This window comes from Giraffa tippelskirchi, chromosome 2, assembly GCF_054371585.1.
Source record: "Giraffa tippelskirchi isolate mGirTip1 chromosome 2, T2T-mGirTip1v1.2.pri, whole genome shotgun sequence".
Taxonomy (NCBI): Eukaryota; Metazoa; Chordata; class Mammalia; order Artiodactyla; family Giraffidae; genus Giraffa; species Giraffa tippelskirchi.
Genome location: NC_137276.1, coordinates 139,187,939 through 139,202,699, shown reverse-complemented (window position 1 = coordinate 139,202,699; position 14,761 = coordinate 139,187,939). Strand labels below are relative to the sequence as shown.

The 14,761-nt window shown below is 42.0% G+C and overlaps 1 protein-coding gene and 1 long non-coding RNA gene across 30 annotated transcripts in view; one reads left to right on the top strand and one right to left on the bottom strand.

Moving 5' to 3' along the window:
• Positions 1–2,248: 2,248 nt before the first annotated feature.
• Positions 2,249–10,558, bottom strand: LOC145538582 (uncharacterized). Its single transcript, XR_014077061.1, has 2 exons — positions 10,142–10,558; positions 2,249–3,060 (listed from the first exon to the last, which is right to left on the bottom strand). It is a non-coding gene; the product is annotated as an uncharacterized LOC145538582 (long non-coding RNA).
• Positions 9,918–14,761, top strand: part of PHC3 (polyhomeotic homolog 3) — a 74,367-nt gene continuing 69,523 nt past the window's right edge. For all 29 annotated transcript variants that reach the window (XR_014077052.1, XR_014077053.1, XR_014077049.1 and 26 more), the window contains exons 1-2: positions 9,918–9,949; positions 12,436–12,601. Coding sequence is in view for 16 of the 29 variants with exons in the window: in XM_081570856.1 (XP_081426982.1) it covers positions 9,936–9,949; positions 12,436–12,601 (180 nt within the window). In the remaining 13 variants the exon portion in view is untranslated. The remainder of the gene's footprint in view (positions 9,950–12,435; positions 12,602–14,761) is intronic.

Here is a 14,761-nt window from a genome sequence, read left to right as displayed (position 1 = left end):
AGTCTGGTATTGATTCCTTCTAGAGTTTTTTTTAATGTCAGTAATTGTGTTGTTTGTCTCTGTATGTTTATTCTTTAATTCTTCTAGATCTTTGTTAATTGATTCTTGCATTTTCTCCATTTTGTTTTCAAGATTTTTGATCATCTTTACTATCATTATTCTGAATTCTTTTTCAGGTGGTTTGCCTATTTCCTCTTCATTTATTTGGATTTCTGTGTTTCTAGTTTGTTCCTTCATTTGTGTAGTATTTCTCTTCCTTTTCATTATTTTTTTTTAACTTATTGTGTTTGAGGTCTCCTTTCCCCAGGCTTCAAGGTTGAATTCTTTCTTCCTTTTGGTTTCTGCTTTCCTAAGGTTGGTCCAGTGGTTTGTGTGAGCTTTGAATAGGGTGAGATTTGTGCTGAGTTTTTGTTTGTTTGTTTTTCCTCTGATGGTCAAGGCTAAGTGAGGTGGTAATTCTGTCTGCTGAAGACTGGGTTTGTATTTTTGTTTCCTTTGTTATTTACATGAGGCATCCTACACAGGGTGATACTGGTGGTTGGGAGATGCCAGGTCTTGTATTCAAGTGGTTTCCTTTGTGTGAGTTCTCACTATTTGATACTTCCTAGGGTTAGTTCTCTGGTAGTCTAGGGTCTTGGAGTAAGTGCTCCCACTCCAAAGGCTCAGGGCTTGATCTCTTATAGTTCTGTGGGTGAGAAGTCCAGTATAGTTCTCATTGGCTAAAACCACCATGTCAGCAGTTCTGTGCTCCTTTCTGAAGGCTCTCTATCTTTAAAGACAGCAGTGTTGCACATCAATGACCCTGCCTCTCTAGGCTGCTCCAATAAAGGCTATATTTTGAAGATGGAGCTGATGGCATCGCCAGAGGTCACACAGCTAGTTAATGGCAAAATCAGGATTCAAATCTAAGTTTGTCTAACTCTACCACTCTACTTATAAAAACTCTTTCAAGCTGCCACAATGCTAAGTGCATACAGCAAAAAAGCTGGAAAAAAAGAATGGAAATGAAAGTCAACAGCTGCTTCAAATGCTTATCAAGTACCTACATGCTTCAAGTAAGGCTTTTTGGCACAAGGTAGGCAACTCCAGGACTGGGTGGATAGGAGGCCAGAGTTCAAATTCTGCTTTTACCATGGATTCTTCCTCCATGGGGCACGTGACAGCTAATGTCCCTTCAAGCTTTAAAGGTCCCTGTCTCTACGATTTATCATCTAGGGAAATACAGAGGACTAGGAACAGTGTCGCCCATAAGTATACAAGATAAGATTGATAGCATTGATTAACACACCAATTATTGTAAGAATAGACGAGTGGTGGCAGGACTAGACTATTTTTTAGTTTCCATACTGTTTGCTTTAGTGACAGTATTTGGTTTTAGGATGTCACTGTCAAGGAAAAGTGAGAACAAGTCCATACATTCTGCCATTCCAGTCTACTAGAATGCAGGATGTGCTAGAATTTTAGGCTTTATTTATGCAAATATTGAAGCATTCAGTCCCACAACAAGCATTTAAAACCTATTGAGTATTTAGGCAAGTCCAGGTGAAGAAAGATCTTGGTAAAAATTTCAAAAAGTAAAAGAGGGACTTCCCTGGTGGTCCAGTGATTAAGAATTCAAGTGCCAATGCAAGGGACATGGGTTCAATTCCTGGTCCAGGTAGATTCCTCACACTGCAGGGCAACAAAGCCTGTGTGTTACAGCTATTGAGTCCGCGTACTCTAGAGATCATGCTCTGCAACAAGAGAAACCACTGCAATAAGCCCATACTCCCACAGAGAGTAGGGCCTGCTTACCACAACTAGAGAAAGCCTGTACACAACAACGGAGGCTCAGAGCAGGAAAAAATAAATAAATAAATTTTTTAAAAGAGGACTTTTTTAGACTTTACATTTGGTTTTTTAAGACTGTATGACAATCTTATAAGCTGTTGTTTCTCTTTTTTTTCACATTATAAAACTAAAACCTTGAGTACTTTATATTCAGGTCTGTACCAGTATTCAAATCTGAGTCAGTCCATCTTCTGTCTCATATTAGGAAAGCAATCATAGTGTAGTTGGGGTGTTGGACAGTGTATATGCCATATTAACTACCGAGGAAAGGCCCAGCACAAGGTAATCAGTGATTTAGAACATAGGTCAGCATCCTTTTGCTGCCAAGTGAACCATTATAGTGTCTATTGCAATTGCTCACCTCTGCCCTTGCAACACAAAAGTTGCTGTAGACAGTACATAAATGAATGAGCATTGCTGTGTTCCAACAAGACCTTATTTATGGATACTGAAACACAAATTTCACATAATTCTCACTTGTCACAAAATATTATTCTTCCTTTCATATTTTTTTTTGTATCATTAGAAAATGTAAAAACTATTCTTAGCTTGACAGCTGTACAAAAACAAGCAGCAGGTTGGATTTGGCCCATGGGCTTGTGTTAGTCAGTCTGGGCTACTATGATAAATACCATAGTCTGAGCTACGGCTTAAACAACAAACAATTCTTTCTCACAGTTCCAGAGAGTGGGAAGTCCAGGTTCAAGGTGCTGGCAGGTTCAATGTGGTGTCTGGTGAGAAACTTCTTCCTGGTTTGCAGACAATGGCCACTTTGTTGCTGTATCCTCACGTGGTAGAAAGAGATCATCTCTCTCATCTTTCTTCTTCCAAGAGCACTAAATCCCATTTATAGAGGTTCAACTCTGATGACCTACTTACCTCCCAAAGTCTCCAAATGCTATCACACTGGGGGTTATGGCTTCAACATTTGAATGTTGGGAGGACACAAGTATTCAGTCTATAGCAATTTGTGAGGGGAGCTCCAGCATTCCTGAAGTGCTCGGTGATTGCTCTTCTCTGTAGGCCAGCGGGATCTGCAGCCACTGAACTGAGAAACCTCAATGAAATAGGAGTAATTGGATCCTAACATAGCAGAGGCCAAGTGGCAGCACTCCGTTGCCAAAGACAAGGATGGACATGGTCACTGTGGCGGGCAGTAGAATCAAAGCAGCAAGCAGAACGGTCTGACTTGTGCGGATCTAAGTCATTGGCTAGTTGATCATTGTATTCCTAGAAGTGAAATAGAAAACCCACTAAATTCCTACTGAAACAGTATCAGAAGAAAAGTTCTAGGTCAAGTAAAGTGAAGTCTAATCCCAATCATAAAAAGAGAGTCATATCCCTTCCCTCATTTCCCAGACTTCAGACAGTTTACAGACCTCAGAATCCCTCAAGTAAAGGGAAGGCTACATCCCCCAGAGAAATGACACTGGTACACCAGCAAAATGTACACAGAAAATCTTTCTCCAGACTTCACCAAAGGGACTTCAAATCTTTTTAGTAGGGAAACCATGCACTGGGGAAAAATAAAATAATCAGATCATTTGGGAACTAATGGACACTGGCTCTGAACTGAATTCCAGGCAATCAGACATCACTGTGGTACACTATCTTGGAAGGGGCTTATGGAAGGCAGATGATTGATTGAGTTTTATCTCAAGTCTGTCTCACAGTGGGGACAGTGGGTTCCCAAAGCCATTCTGTGATTATCCTCCAGTCCTGGCACTAGTAATTAGAATACATACACTGAGCACCTCACAGAGCCCCCACATTGGTTCCCTGACCTGCGGAGTGAGGGCTAGTATGGTGGGAAAGATCAAGCGGAAGTCTCTAGAACTGCTTCTACTTAGGAAAATAGTAAACCAAAAGCAATACTGAATTCCTGGAGGAACTGCAGAGATTAGTGCCACCACATTTCCATTCAACAGGCCTGTTTGGCCTGTGCAGAAGGCAGATGGATTTTGGAGAATGACAGTGGATTACTTTAAGCTAAACCAGGTGGTAACTCCAATTACAGCCGCTGTGCCAGATGTGGTTTTATTTGTTGACCAAATTAATACATCCCCTGGTACCTGACATGCAGCTATCAATCTGACAAATGTTTTTCTATTGATACCTGTTAGCAAAGACCACCAGAAGCAGTTTGTTTTCAGCTGGAAAGGCCAGCAGTACATCTTCACAGTCCTACATCAGGGCTAAATCAATTCTCCAGCCTGTGTCATAATTAGTTTGCAGAATCTTTAAAAAATTATTTATTTATTTATTTATTTGGCTGTGTCAGGTCTTGTTGCCAGGATCTTTCATCTTTATTGCAGCATGTGGGATCTAGTTCCCTGATCGGGATCGAACTTGGACCCCCTGCATTAGGAGCACAGAATATTAACTACTGGATGACCAGGGAAGTACTGAGCCCACAGTTCCCAAGAATCTTGATCACCTTTTTCTTCCACATCATATCACACTGGTCTTTTACATTGATGACACTGCACTGATTGGATGTAATGAGCAAAAAGTAGCAACAACTCTAATCTTGTTGGTAAGACATTTGTGTGTCAGGGGGTGGAAAATAAATCTGACAAAAATTGAGTGACATTTCTTCTTTTATGTCAGTGAAATTTCTAGGAGGTCCAGTGGTGTGGACCCTGTTGAGATATCTCTTCTAAAGTGAAGGATAAAATGTTGCATCTGCTCCCCACCCTCACCCCTCTGTGGCTCAGGGGTAAAGAATCCGTCTGCAATGCAGGAGCCACAGGGGACATGGTATGATCCCTGGGAAGATCCCTTGGAGGAGGGCATGGCAACCCACTCCAGTCTGCTTGCCTGGAGAATCCGATGGACAGAGGAGCCTGGAGGGCTATAGCCCATGGGATTGCTAAGACTTAGACATAACTGAAGCAAGCCTTCAGCAGGCCCCTATGGGTAAATCACAGCACAGGCTGTGATTAGGATTTTGGAACAAAGCTCTATCATCCTCTGCAGATAGCTGCCCTTTTGAGAAACAGCTCTCGGCCTGCTTCTTGACCATTGTTGTTGGTTCAGTTGCTGAGTTGTGTCCGATTCTTTGTGATCCCATAAACTGCAGCACACCAGGCTTCTCTGTCCTTCACGATCTCCCAGAGTTGGCTCAAACTCATGTCCACTGAGTCAGTGATGCCATCTAACCATCTCATCCTCCGTCTCCCCCTTCTCCTCCTGCCTTCAATCTTTCCTAGCATCAGGATCTTTTCCAATGAGTCAGCTCTTCACATCAGGTGGCCAAAGTATTGGAGCTTCAGCTTTAGCATCAGTCCTTCCAATGAATATTTAGGGTTGATTTTCTTTAGGATTGACTGGCTTGATCTCCTTGCTGTCCAAAGGACCCTCAAGAGTCTTCTCCAGCACCACAGCTTGAGAGTTTAAATTCTTTGGGGCTCAGCCTTGTTACGGTCCAAGTTATGGTCACATCCATACATGACTACTGGAAAAACCATAGCTTTGACTATACAGACCTTTGTTGGCAAAGTGATGTCTCTGCTTTTTAACATGCTGTCTATGTTTGTCATAGGTATTCTTCCAAGGAGCAAGCGTCTTTTAATTTTGTGGCTGCAGTCACCATCCACAGTGATTTTGGAGCCCAAGAAAATGAAATCTGACACTGTTTCCACATTTTCTCCATCTATTTGCCATGAAGTGATAGGACCAGAGGGCATGATCTTAGTCTTTTGAACATTGACTTTTTTTTTTTTTTTGAACATTGACTTTTAAGCCAGCTTTTTCAGCCTCCTTTTTCATCTCCATCAAGAAGCTCTTTAGTTCCTCTTCATTTTATGCCATTAAAGTGAAATCATCTGCACGTCTGAGGTTATTGATATTTCTCCCAGCAATCTAGATTCCGGCTTGTGATTCATCCAGCCCAGCATTTCGCATGATGTGCTCTGCATATAAGTTAAATAAGCAGGGTGACAATATACAACTTTGATAAACTCCTTTCCCAGTTTTGAACCAGTCTTTTGTTCCATGTCTGGTTCTAACTGTTGCTTCTTGTCCTGAATACAGGTTTCTCAGGAGGTAGGAAGATGATCTGGTATTCCCATCTCTTTAAGAATATTCCACAGTTTGTTGTGATCCACACAGTCAAAGGCTTTAGCATAGTCAATGAAGCAGAAGGAGATGTTTTTCTGGAATTTCCTTGCTTTTTCTATGATCCTGCATACGTTGGCAATTTGATCTCTGGTTTCTCTGTCTTTTCTAAATCTAGCTTGTACATTTGGAAGTTCTCAGTTCACATACTGCTGAAGCCTAGCTTGAAGAATTTATTTGACCTTAGTAGAGACTGATTGCTTAATTATGGGTCACCAAATTACCATGGAATTTGAGCTGCCCATTATGAACTGAGTATCATCTGGTCTCTTAGGCCATAAAGCTGAATGTGCATAGCAGTATCCTACCATCAAATGGAGTGGATTATACATGATAGTGAGACAGGCTGGGATTTGGGACAGTGCTGCAATGCTCGCACTTGGACACACATCTCCTCAAGCCACAAAACACAAAGAAACTGTATGGGACTAAAAATAACTGTGTGCACATCAAGGTAAATTCTGGACCACAAGATACAAAGAGAGCAAAAAACCTGATTGCCACACTTTTGAAGAGCCTGGAGCAAAAGGAAGAAAAATCACACCCCTGCATATAACACCACCTAAGGGGTAGGCAAACCACCTAAGCCCTTGACCCCTGAACACACCCCTACTCTTATTCTACATAAGGAACAAGCTTGCCCTCTTCACGGGGAGCAAGCAAGCAAGGGAATCTGTTGTTTGTTCTCACTTCCCCCTGCTGCAGCAGGGGCCCCAATAAAGCCTCACCTGACTTTCTTGTCTGGCTTCTAGTCAATTTCTATTGATTGAGGAAGGCCAAGAACTCTGGTCATTAACAACAGGGCTGAACAGGCGTTGAAGCCACAAGTGAGTTACATGAAGTGGGCCGAATGCCCATGGTCCCCAGTCCTGCTCCTCTGCCTTCTCTCTCCATCATGTGAGGATACAGTGAGAAAGTGGCTGCCTGCAAACCAGGAAGAGGGCCCTCACCAGATATTGAATCTGCTTGCACCTTGATCCTGGACTTCCCAGCCTCCAGGACTGTGGGAAAAAAAAGTTCATTTAAGCCATCCAGTGCACGGTCTCTGTCATAACAGCCCAAATTAAGACAGAAATAGTAGTTTGCCAATGCTTGATCTAGTGTTCAGACCAGCACTGTCCAAAAGAACTTTCTGTAATGATAGAAATGTTTTATATTTGCATGGTACCATACAGTTGCCATTAGCCACGTATAACTATTGAGCACTTGATGTGTGACTAGTACAACTAAGGAACCAAAATTTTAACCTATCCCTCCTTTTCATTCCCGGAGCCTTTTACCATTTCTCTAGGGATTAATAGAGTTTTCTAATTAGTTTCCAGGTCTCCAGTTTCACTTTCCTCCAAAGCATCCTTGCTAGAGGGATTTTTCTAAAATTATATAGGATGCTAGCACTTTCCCAAAGCAGCACTTACTGGAAACTTTAGAAAGTTTCAAGTCCTGTTAGCATGACACATACATCTTTTCCATAGGAAATCACAAAGAGGTAAAACACCTTCCTTTGTTTCATCAGATAAGTGATGGTAAGTTTCTTGAGAGTAGTCTTGCATCATACTTTGTCTCCTCTAACATTTCACGCAGTGGCTTTCTTAATGATGCAGTGAAGAAAACTTGACTTTGGCCATGGAAAGCTTAAGTGAGAATCTCAATTCTGGAACCTCATTCTAGCAGTCACAAGTCATTTAATCACCTTGACCTCACTATATTTCTGTGCTAAATGAAAATGATAACTAGTATTGTTGTGAAGATCAAATGAGTTTGTGAAAATCCTCTGCCTTCAGTAAAAGGCTAGACAAATACTACTTGTTGTTACAATAAATGTTGGGTTTGAAATGTTTCTAAAAAAGTAGTACTGGTAATTCTCTGGTGGTCCAGTGGTTAGGACTTGGTCCTTTCACTTGTGGGGCCCAGGTTTGATCCCTGGTTGGAGAACTAAGATCCTGCAAGCCACTGGGTGTGGCCAAAAAAAAAAAAAAAAAAGCAGCACTGGCCTGACTTTATCCAATATGTGTTATGACTTTTAAGGCCAATCTGCGTGAGATGACAATATAGATACAGGCCTTGGATGTTCAAAGAAAGAGGGATGAAAAGGAACAATTTTGGCACATTTATTCCAAACATTCCTTTGGATTATGCATTTTTCACGTTTAGGTCTAAGACTGCTTTTAAAAAAAATTTAAAAAATTGTTTTTATTTATTTGGCTGCACTAGGTCTTAGTTGCAGCATGGGGGATCTTTACTTGTGGCATGCGAATTTAGCTGCCGTATGTGGGATCTAGTTCCCAGATCAGGGATCAAACCGGGGCTGCCTGCATCATGAGTGCAGACTCTTAGTCATTGGACCACCAGGGAAGTCCTTAAGACGGCTTTCTTCAGTTGTTTTATGAATGAAAATTTCAGCGAGACCAATAGACAGACAACTTGTATTTTGACCACACAGCATGCAGGATCTTAATTCTGCTGTGATGAGGGATTGAACCCGCACCCCTTGTACTGGAAGTGCACAGTCTTAACCACTGGACTGCCAGGGAAGTCCCAACAGTTGATTCTTGGGAATTATATGCCAATGGCATCATGTGAGCAAATCAGAAAAGAAAGACGAAGTAGTAATATCTTATTTTTAAGCATCTACAGGGAATTTTCAAAGGCGACTTTCTCAGTGAGTTCTCCTAGGAGTAGTAGGAAGGGTTTTGCTTTCAGATAAGAAAATAAGGTAAAGAAACAATATCATCATACAGGGAGATGTGGCAAAGGGACAATTTAGCTGACATTGGTAGTGGTCTCTTCCCTTCCCTAGGGACATCCTGATCACAGGATTTGTAAGATTAAGCATATTTTCATTAGACCATATTACACTTTGTGTTGAATTTATATCGGTAATTCATTTCTCAGGTTTTTTGTTTTTGTTTTTCCATTGCGGTGCAGCATGTAGAAAGAACCCTAGTCCCACCACCAGGGATGAAACCTTGGCCCCTTGCATTGGAAGGACTAAGTCTTAACCTTTGGCCCACCAGGGAAGTCCCTCATTTCTCAGTTTTGAAATGTGACTCCACCATCTTAAAAAAGTGTAAAAAGAAGGCATTATTTGTATTCAAAATGCTTTATTTGGTGAAGGGCAGTGAAGATTTATTATTCCTTGAATTTAAATTTCCAAAGCACTTAATGGATCTATGTCAGAACACTTAGATTGTGTGACTCTCTCTGTAAAATCCAGATTAAGACTTGTTGGAAGACAGGGACTTGGTTCACTCATCTTCACACGTTTGTCTCATCCTGCTTCAGATTAGTTGCCACGTGTGTAGAATACAGTAAATTACATTAGCAAACTGGTGGCTATTCCCGCTTGTTCTCTCTGCGGTATGCAAACTTGTAATCTCCACTAATCGCTCGGTAAATTCATGTCAAAGAAGTGGGTGATATTCATAGGGTAATATGATAATACCTTAACTGTCCACCGCATGGGCATCCAGAACTCTATCTTTGAGCCCAGGAGAGGGCCTGCTGGTTCTATCCCCAAATTGCCATGTGGCCCAGGTAACAAGCCCTGCAGCCACCAGGGCATTTCCTTACACTCTGAGACCTCAGCATCCAATCCTCGCGTCATTCTCTTCCCTCTCCCTCTTTGCAGTTTTCACAAGCTTTGGTACATTTTAGATATTCATAAAGTTTGTCATTTAACCGTCTAATCAGAACTTTTCATATCTCTGTTAGGGACCCCTCCCCAGTAGGAAGAAGACCCTAGAGGAAGCGAGGGAGTGCACGTGAGACACTGATACCTAAATTGGCAAAACCTGGTCACTTCCCCGAGCCAGCAAGCCTTCAAGTGGGAGGAGGAATTGGAAGACGAAGGCCCCACGTGACCTCGGGGGCCCGAGGCTGAGCCGACCCCGCCCCTCCTCCCTTTTCTGCCGCGGCCGCCGCCGCCGCCGCCGCCGCCGCCGCCGGGGGGCGCATGCGCAGCCCATGTTAGTGATGGAGGAGAGAAGATGGCGGAAGCGGAGTGAGTGACTTGCTGGTGACTGATGTCGTAACTGGGGGGCGAGAGGGGGCAGCGACAAGTCCCCCCAAGGGGAAAGCTCAGGGCTCTTTCGCGGGCAGTGCGGGGAAAGGGGGACGCGAGAGCTTCCTTATCGTGGAGGAGCCTGCTTGGCCCTTGTGGGGGGACGGAGCCGAACTGTAAGGGTCCAGTTACCTCCAGGCGGGAGCGCCCCTTCCGCCGTCTGGTCCCGGATCTGCGGGGCCCAGTGCGCGGGGTCCCTTCTCGGACCCCTAACGCCGGGGTCTTCCGGAAGATGAGCCCGGGTGGGCCCCTCAGAGGCTGTCATCCCTGCAAGTGGGCCCCGCGGGCAGCGTTGAGACGGCCGCCCGCACCGGGGGCCCGCGGAGGCTGGGTAGGGCTGGGCGGGCAGTGCCAGGCCTCCTTCACGCTCGCCTCCTTCCCGCCCCGGCGCCACCCCACTGCGCCTCAGTGGGAGAGCCCGAGACGTGGGGCTGCTCACTCCCTCCCCCGGCAGGCTCGGAGGAGGTGTCTCAGCGGCGGGGGCTGTGGCGGGTTTGGCGAGGCTGAAAACACCCTGGTAGGAAAGATCTTTCTTTCCCTCGGGTCTCTGGCTGCAGTGTTGTTGCCGCCCTAGAGGGCCACATTCTTGTGTGGCGGCGTGATGGTATGCTTAGTTAGCGACTCAAACTTAAGTGTTTCCTGGGTAGGCCGCTTGTGCAGCGGAACTGCCGTTTGTGTTTTGCAGGCAATATACAAGGCTAGTCGGTGGAGTTAGCAAAATTGTTCTTTTGTGCCGGGTCGCCAGATGCAGTTTAATGATTTGGCCAGTTCTACCCACCGATGTTTAGACTTGTGTCTAGATTTTGGATTCTCTGTGACCATATTTAGTTACTGAACTGCTTACTGCAGGGTTTGAGAAGATAGCTGAGCAGAATAGCACTGTACAAGGACCAGAATTAAAGCTGGCTTTTTGCGTATCATTGATGCGTGGTTCAGAAGTGTTATGACAAAAAAAAAAAAGAAGTGTTTATGACAGGTAGCAATTTGGTGAAAAGTTTATCTACCACCATATCTGTATGATGTTGAATTGTTAACATATGTGATTTGATGATTGGAAAGGAGTTTGCAAAACTAACAAACCGCTCCCCGCCCCCCCCATAAAAACCCCAGAGAAGTCTAAAGGTGTGTGAGTCATTTATTAATCAAAAAGATTAGTAAGAGTTGGCTCCCCACTTTTTTTCCTTTCACGTTTCCTCTTATAAATCGGGCTTTTAAAAACATTTGATTCCTCACAGAGCAATCATACTCTTATGATTATACATATAAATACTGTTTACATATGTGATATAAAAAACAAAAGGAAATTTGTGGGTAAAAGGACACTTTGTGGGAATAGTGCACGCATACACAGTTAGTGCCAAATTCCTTTGTCTTTTCCTGAAGTAGAAAGTGTTACGTTCTTGTCAGTACTGCTTGTGTGAGGTGGGTCATATGTTTCTCAGAAGAAAAGATAAGGGCAGAGAAAACTAGTATATTCTTTGCTTTTTGTGGTGCATTTCTATCCCTACAATAAATATTGTAGTTCTAGTTTCTAACAACATTAAGGCACTCAGAATTGACTTAATATGTTTGAATTTATTAAAATCCTGTATTTGTACCACAACAGTGAAATGAGTTTGTAATGTTGGAGGGAAGATAATCAGAGTGGTAGAAAACTGCACTTCATGCATAAGGAAAGTGACATAGTTACCCTGTTTTCAAAATTTGGAGCTGTGTTTTGTGAAAAAGATTTTTGTTAGCAAGTGGGGAAATTGTTTTCAGCTGCTTCTCTTATTTACCCAGAGTAATCTGCTTATGAATATTACTCAGAGCTACTAGATGTGGTAAAGACAGAACTGTAGAATAATTAGAGGGAAAGCAGTGTGAGTTAATAAATTATTTTTTAACTTATTTTCCTAGAGAACGTATCTTTAAATAAAGTACATATGGTAGCCAAAAATTGAGTTAATTGACTAAGCTAAACTAAGCTAGCACAAGTCCACAGGCATCCTTTGTTAATGTCTACATAAGAATGATTTTAATTTGTGATTAGTATGGTCAAAAGAATATAAAGAAGTATTTTAATACTCTGATATTGCTTAAGTTTTAATTTTCTTAGGTAGTAAAGTATTCTGTCATCACCTGTTTTGGTTTCAAGACATTCATCTTCCTTCAACAATAAAAAGGTAAACTTTAGGCCAGGCTTTATCTGAGTTCTGTATCCTGAGTACTCTGGATTCACATTTAGTAGCTATGAATTGTTAATTATGCTTTATCTTTGTAAAGCGTTTTCCCCTTTCACGTGTTTATGGTGACTGTGTGCTATCTGTATTTTATGAGGTCCTTCTTAGAAATTTAGACTGTTCTGATTATTTCTTAGAATAACTAAATATTCATTAAACAGTATAACGCTTTTGCCAATGCATTTCCTTTGTGCTATCTGCTAGATTTAAGGACCACAGTACAGCTATGGATAGTGAACCAAACCCTGGAACATCTTCGGTGTCGACGACAACCAGTAGCACCACCACCACCACCATCACTACTTCCTCCTCTCGAATGCAGCAACCGCAGATCTCTGTCTATAGCGGCTCAGACCGACATGCTGTACAGGTATTTCAGTTACCATGATGGGTAGACTAAGACTTAGGAAGCCATTACTTTTTGCTTAAGCCAGGTAAATGTATTGTTTCATATCCTCAAATGAGTTACATGATAACCCTCTAGATGAGTACAGTTAGAATTGTTAACTTTCGGAACTACCAACAGAGTTATTTAATAATCATTCCGTTGGGAGGGGCTACATTTGTTAGTATGTAGCTTCGAAAACAATGACAGGAAAATTATAATTGGAAGGTCCCTAGGTGCTGCTGCAAGGGGGGAAACTCAGCCAAGAGCCCCAACATGAAGAATGGCTTTAGGTTTTTCTGGATTATTGTGTATTTGAACCCAAAATTTGGACTTAAGAACTATTCAGCTCTGTAGATACGTTAAGAGGTTCGTTTTAAACCCAAGTTTAAACCTAAGAACCCTAAGCAAGAGGATCCATTAGGAGCTATCAGGGGCAGAGGAGAAAGGGAATATTTAATTAGGAAAAGTCTTAGGCTCTTCACTTAGTTGAGAAAATAAAGTTTAGCTGGTTAATCTTTGTAGGGAAGGAGCTGATTAACAAAGATGATGGTGGTCAGGCTCTCTCGCTCCATCGTCTCTTGCTCTCGCCCCACGTTTTGTAAATGTAGTTATGTAACAGCTGAGATCACTTATAGCACTGCGCATGTGTGTCACGATGTACCCCCTTGTCCACGGGCCACTTTTGTTCTGTAAACCTGTATAAGCTCCACCTGAAAAGCCCAAATTGCGGCAGCATTATGGCTATGTCCACTGGGTCAACCACAAGAGAATACAGCATGTCTATTGTTATGGCTGCTGTGCCAGTCAGAAGAGAAGAAACGTGTCTGCAGTTCTTCTGGCTCCTCGCATCTTCTTCCAGCTTCCCCACTCACTCCTTGCCTACCCTGGCTTCAGCAAACAGTGAGATACAGCAAGGCAGCCTTTATAGTAATGGAGGTTGAGGCAATATGATATTGCATAAAAAGAGCATGGGCATTGCAGGATGATGCAGTTTTTGTTTGAATTCCATTTTCCTTACTGTTAGTAGCTATGTAGCCTTGGGTGAGAGGCATAATCTTGAGCCTCAGGAAACTATAAAATGAGAATGAGACCACCTGCTTAATTAGTTATGAGGATTAGACGGAGGATCTAGAATTTTGTGGGGCACATTATATAGTCAGTAAATGATGGTAGCTAATACATATTGAATAATTATGTGCCAGGTATTTGATAAATGCTTTACATGGATTGTCTCCATTCAACAGATGGGAAGATTGATGTTTTAAATTGGCTAGATAACTGTCCTAAACTCAGATACCTAGTTGATACTCTTGACTTTGGAGTTGTGCCCTTAAATACTGAGTTTTTTTCCAGTTTTTCCAGTTCCTGTTTTCTCAAATCTGCATAATTGCACTCCACCCTGAAAAAAACAGACCTGGTTTAGTCATTTCCCTGATCCATTTTTCTAGAGTGCAGATCCCAGTATACTGACTATTTAGCTGTTATATAGCTTAGTAATCTGAAATTACTGTGGAGTAGAATCAGGATTGTTGGAGACTTGTCCGTCCGTTCAGTAGAAATTCAGACTGGAACATAGAGTGTTTTTAATGTTTTCACCTTTCTCTGAGGCAATGGAAACAGGGAAGAGTATCTAGATCCTTGAACATAAAGATAATGTGATATTTTAAATACCATTTTGTTCTCCACCTATTTTCTAAGCTGGCTATGTTAGTAAAAAAACAGTTACTTGAGATTTGTAGTTGAAGATAATATCTCACGAACAGCACTAACTCTAATTCTTACAAGATCATAGAATTACTTCCCTTAAAATGTAATCAAATCAATATTTATTGAACTACCTAAGTAGTTTAATACCTTCCAGCTTTTCTTTTTTTTTTTTTCCACCCCTGTGAATCTTTTTCACCTTCCGTGCTCCAGAGGAACAAAATAAGAGCAATGTGCTGTATCTTTAACTTGTATTTACAGAGTCTCTCGTCCATGAGTATGGCACTGAATGGTAATGAAAAATTGTGCTGACAATAGAAAAAATAAGTGTATTCAAATAGGTTATTCATTTTTAATTTCAGTTTGATTTTAGAGTTTTGTTATGGAATTAGAGCAACATATACAGATTACCTAACCAAAAAGATACATTGTTGTGAT